The following is a 6,000-nucleotide window of genomic DNA, read 5'->3' as shown; positions in this document are numbered from 1 at the left end:
ATAAAATAAACTCTAGCGACTAAAACCAACAAAATTTTCCACTAAATGTTTTATTTACATTCTAGAATTTTATTAATATTTTATCATCTCTCTTTTTAACCTCGAAAATTCTTCCTCATTCTCAATTTTTTCTCTTTCGCTCCATAAGTCTCTTTGAACCCTCTTAGTTACATGGTCAATCGAAATTCCAACGCGATTTCTCAAGACATAAATTTTTCATCTACAGTCCATGGTCCGTAACAGGGTATAAAATTTTCGATTGAAGCTTTTCTTTTCTTTTCCAGCGGAGAAAAGTCTTGAGAGATGCTTGCATATTTTAGAATGTCATCAGACTTAGCTCCAGGCTAAAAGGAGGTCAGCTTAAGAAACTGTCAAACAACTAACCTTTTTCCGACGGTCTTATCATCTATTTGATGGGCATGAATAGAAGACGTTGATGTTGCGTTCTGTAATATGGAAAATAGTTAACAGTTTTCTTAGGAAGAGGGGGAACAAAGGACGCCGTAATGAAATATTCATCACATTATTGTATAGATCTATATTATATTGAATAATGTACATTTTTAAGTCATTGGTTTTATATTTTTTTCAAATTTATTGAATGGAATTCATAAATTTGTCCTGCACGGAAAAAACAAGATGACACTGGATATCATCCCAGATTATACTGAGTGAAAAAAATTTCAGATAGTAACTAGTATAATCCAGATTATAATGAGTATAATCTAGATATCACCCAGTATAATCCATATTATACTGAGTATAATCCAGATTATGATGAGTATAATCCAGATATCAATTAGTATAATCTAGATATCACCCAGTATAATCCCGATTATAATGAGTATAATCCAGATATCACTCAGTATAATCCCGATATCACCCAGTATAATCCAGATATCACCCAGTATAATCCCGATATCACCCAGTATAATCTCGATTATACTAGCTACTATCTGAAAATTTTTTTCACCACAGATATCACTGAGTATAATCTGGGATGATTTTCTGACTTCCTTAATAACATTGGACAGTTACATTATGGTCCAGCGATACGATGTCCCCATAATAAAATTAACTGAAAATTTATATTTTATAATTGAGGAAAATTTTCTTAAAAATTAGTCTCACATTTAGCGGGAAGTTAAAAATATATACAGTCATGCGCATCGCTGCTTCTGGAACTGTTCATTTAATGTCTACTTTGGCGCGCATACGTCGACGCATCATGAATTTAAGCTAGTAGTAATGCCAGTTACGCGACAGCCCTCGTAATATTCACTTCGGTTGCTTCTTCGTCAATTTTTTAAACAATATTAACTTTTTATTAAAATCTAGTCCTTGTAAAAAAATTCTATCGCGGCTAAAAAAAAAAATGTATTTATTATTTATCTCCTAATTGTTTATTATTATTAAAATTATTAATATTGTTTGATTAATTATTGTTATTTTAATTATTAAAAAAAAAAAAAAACTGGTTTAGTGGTTGATAATTTTATTTTGTTGAGTGACAAGTGGAGCACGTGTTCAGTGAATTTGAAATTTTTGATAAAAAAATATGATGTGAAGTGTGTTGATAAAAGTTCGATTGATTAATTACGGTTGTTAATCATATGATTTGGATTTACTTAAAAATGGTGAGGAAGATAAATAATAATAAATTGTAATTATTATTCTTAGCAAAAAGATTTTTATTGAAACACTTGCAGTAATTTGAATATAAAAAGTTTATTCGCGCTTTATTATTCAAACATTATTTAAAGCTTCGGGTCACTGATCCAATGAAAAAGAGTGCCGGTTTTATTTTCATTTTTTTTTTTGTTGTGGTAATTCATGACGGTTTTATATAATAACAAAATAGAATTAAAAAATTTTTAATTTTTAAGATTTTTTCAAAAAATTTTGAAGTTTAGAGTAGAGATATTGTTAAATAAATGTTAGGAATTTTTAGGATATATCAGATCAGATCTGAACTCGATATATCAGATCTGATCATATATGATCAGATATGATTATATATATCAGATATGATCATATATATCAGATATGATCATATATATCAGATATGATCATATATATCAGGTTAATCAGATAAATTAGATCTAATTTTATTTTTTACGAGTCGAAAAAAATTATTTTTTCGCAACAAAATTTTAAGTGTCTTTATAAAATCATTAAAAATTGAACATCAAAGTAAAATAACAAAATATACGTCCATCGAAAATAAAAATTTTTTTAGCACGACATTAGAGATGAAGACCGGAAGTATCCGACCGAATGCAAATAGACATAAGGCATAAGTATATCCCGAGTGAGTTAGTGAGTTGGAAATATATATATAGACATACATATATTATGTATAGTATGTAGAGTCTATATATTTTTGTTCGACAATTTAATTTTTAATGGTAAACTAGCTCTCACTTAGCCGGTCTTAAAAAATAAATGTTAACTTGTAGGACAGAAATAATATTTGAAAGTATATGAACATCCAGTAGCTCACTGAAAATAATCCACATAGGAAATAGAGTTTTCTTTTCTATCTAGGAGTAAGGTAAAGGGTAATAAAGACTCCGAAATAAAAAATGAAATGAGATAAGAAATAAAATAAATTGTAGGAAGGATGTTATAACAAGGACATTTGTTTTTAACGAGGTTAAACTAAAAGTTCTCGTTTTAACCCGGGTCTGCTTTCTACGCTCGCACTCTATTCAGCAATAACAAATACAACAAAACAATGCAGAAACCCGTAAAACCACGAAAAACATTACCGAAGTTTACGCCAACGTAACGCCGAGTAATGAGTATCGTAAACAAAGAAAGAGACTAATTAAAAATACAAAGTTAATCGACCCTTTTTTTTTTTTAACAATATTTTTGCGATTTTAGGAATTTTAACGTTAATTTCTCGGGAAACGGTGACGTAGATGCACTTTTTTTGGGACTCATTAGATAGGAAATTTTATTGCCTACAAGATTGTTCTCTTTAAAATTTTTCGTAAATTTAATAGTTTCGGACTTATTAGCCCTTTAAACTTCTTCCAAGAAAATTACCCTATTTTTAGGAAAAATTTTTTTTTTAATTTTAAATCCAATTTTCTCGGAAAATTTTCAGAATAAAAATTCTTTTTAGGACTCATTGGATAGGAAATTTAATTTTCTATAAGATTAACCTCTATTAAATTTGTCGTAAATTCAATAGTTTAGGACTTATAGGCCTTTAAAAAGTTTTCAAAGAAAATAATTTTCAACTCTTTTTTAAAAAAATAATTTTTTTAATTTTCAAATGCAATTTTCTCGGGAAAATTTTTTAAAGAAAAAAATTATTTTTTAGGACTTGTTAAATAGAAAATTTAATTTCCTACAAGATTGGTCTCTTTAAGATTTGCTATAAATTCAATAGATTGCGACTTATGGGCCCTTGAAAGTTAAAAAAAAACTAAATCTTAATCTTATTTTAAGGAAAAATTAATTTTAAATGCAATTTTCTCGGAAAATTTTTAGGAAAAAAATTCTTTTTAGGACTCATTAAATAGGAAATTAAATTTCCTACAAAATTGTTCTCTTTAAAATTTTTCATAAATTCAATAGTTTAGGACTTATAGCCCTTCAAAAAATTTTCCAAAGAAAATAACTTTCAACTTTATTTTTAAAAAAATTATTTTTTTTAATTTTAAATAAAATTTTCTCGGAAAATTTTTTTTTAGGATTCGTTGGATAGGAAATTAAATTTCCTGCAAGATATTATGAACTAAATTTTTTTTATAAAATCAGGAAGGAAACGGGAAGTAAAAATTTCGGATTTTTATCAGAAAAAAAAGGCGGTAAATTTAAAAAAAAAAAATAAAAAATAAAAATTGAATAAAAAAGTATCCAATAAGAGTGTATATATTTATAAATAAAATAAAGTAAAAAAAATTTGATCCACTTAACAAATGTCTTAACGAGATAGATGAAATAAAAAATAAAAAAAGTAAAAAATCTAAAGTAAAGAGTAGGTATGTGCCAACTCACGTAGATGTTACTCTGGTTGTGCCTGTTTATATCTCGCTCTCGTTTCTATTCTCGTTTCCACGAAAAGCGTTATGCGTCAGTGGCCTCTTCGTGAAAGAGAACACTGGGAGAGAAGAAATTAAGAGAAAACAAGAGGAGACGCACAGCGTTGAGCTTAAATAAAAATAATAATAACAAAATAAAAATAAAAATACTAATGACAATAAAATGGCAAGATATATAAGTTTGCTCGTCTTCTAAGTACGATGACTTTTCTCACCAGATTTTATCTTACCACCCCCGACAGCTGCTCTGAATTACAAACTGCCGCTGATTATCTAATTGATTTTTTATGCCAAAATTAATTAACTTGGTAAAGTTTCGAGTAAAGAAACTGAGTTTTGCTTTTTTTAATGTTAGACCACGCTTCAAAAGGGATGTGTATTCTCGTTAGGGATACTGGAGTTTGATATTATTAAATTACGCGAGTAATTTTTCTATTTTTTGTTAGAAAAATTAAAGAGGTGAAAATTTAAAAATTTTTATAAAATTTCATTATTTCAAAAAATATCAAAAATTAAATTTTCTAGATACATAAATAAAAAATAACACTGTATCTTATCAACTATTGACAATTTCTTTTTAATTTTTGACGCCTTCAATAAAAAAAAATTTTTTTTTTATTTGATTTTGTAATTTTGGAGGTCAAAAAAAATTTATAAAAATTTTTTTTCATGTCTTCGGCAATAAAATCTTAATCTTCGATCGTTAAGCTTCAAAAATATGTATCGTAAATAATATTTACTTCAATATTTTCCTTAATTTTCAACATCCCCAATCAAAAGAAAAAAAATTCAAAATTTAGTTTTTCAACTTTGAAGGCTCAAAAAAATTACAAAAAAATTTTTTTTCATGTCTTCGGCTGAAGGATCTTAATCTTGAGTCTTTAAGCTTTAAAATCATGTATCATAACTAATATTTAGTTCAATATTTTCCTTAATTTTTAGCGCCCCCAATCATAAGAAAAAAAATTCAAAATTTAGTTTTTTAACTTTGAAGGCTAAAAAAAATTAAAAAAATTTTTTTTTTGATATCTTCGGCTGGAGGAACTTAATCTTGAGTCTCCGAGCTTCAAAATTATGTATCATAACTAATATTTAGTTCAATATTTTCCTTAATTTTCAACATCCCCAATCAAAAGAAAAAAAATTCAAAATTTAGTTTTTCAACTTTGAAGGCTAAAAAAAATTAAAAAAAAATTTTTTCTTATGTCTTCGGCTAGAGGATCTTTAAATTGGGTTTTTAAGCTTTAAAAATATGTATCATAACTAATATTTAGTTCCTCTTAATATTCCTCTTAATTTTCAGCGCCCCCAGTTAAGAAACTTAAAATCATTAAAAAGCTAATTTCTGTGCTTCGTTTTTTTTTTAAATTATAATTATTATTAATCATAAAAAAAAACTGTATGTTCCAGATGCTTTCAGTGATATCCCAAAATTACACACTAAAGTCAACATTGTTCTACATATCCCTCCTGCTGATAATAAATATCTCAAACGTGGCATCACAATGTGGCGGAACATCAACAGATCGTCAAGATAAGCTCGCCATTTACAAAGTTATCCTACGGACATACTGGTCGAGAGCTCGGTTTCCACGTCACTATCCTGAATGGCGGCCACCTGCCCAGTTCGGCAAACTAGTCGGTGAGTTTTAAAATTTTTTACCGCTTGGATAGCTCAATATCGAATATTGTTTCAAATTGAGAATAAATCTAGAGATTAATGAAGCGTGGCGTATCAAGTGAGGTTTAATGAACTGAAAACAAACAAATTTGTGTTGAAATTATAAATTATAAATTCACGGAAGCTGTTGACACAAATAATCAAAGAGAATATCCCAATCAAGCTATTCATGGTATGCGTCGATGATATGTTTGATTTATTTCATTGTTTTTATTTCAACAATGTCAAAAATCGTTTATAGTCGGTTAAAAATTGCAAAAT

General features: G+C 27.6%; 1 protein-coding gene across 1 annotated transcript in view; it reads left to right on the top strand.

Annotated features, from left to right (window-relative positions):
- The first annotated feature begins 1,257 nt into the window (after nucleotides 1-1,257).
- The window catches only part of LOC141525336 (spondin-1), a 51,247-nt gene continuing 46,504 nt past the window's right edge, over nucleotides 1,258-6,000 (top strand). Inside the window, exons 1-2 of the mRNA XM_074239787.1 lie at nucleotides 1,258-1,637; nucleotides 5,469-5,700. Of these exons, the coding sequence (XP_074095888.1) occupies nucleotides 1,614-1,637; nucleotides 5,469-5,700 (256 nt within the window). The 5' untranslated portion in view covers nucleotides 1,258-1,613. The remainder of the gene's footprint in view (nucleotides 1,638-5,468; nucleotides 5,701-6,000) is intronic.

This window comes from Cotesia typhae, unplaced genomic scaffold (assembly GCF_013202065.1).
Source record: "Cotesia typhae breed Kobodo isofemale line unplaced genomic scaffold, CoteBio_Ctyphae contig_26, whole genome shotgun sequence".
Classification (NCBI taxonomy): domain Eukaryota; kingdom Metazoa; phylum Arthropoda; class Insecta; order Hymenoptera; family Braconidae; genus Cotesia; species Cotesia typhae.
The sequence above is the reverse complement of the archived record's forward strand: the minus strand, read 5'-3'. Positions and strand labels throughout refer to the sequence as shown.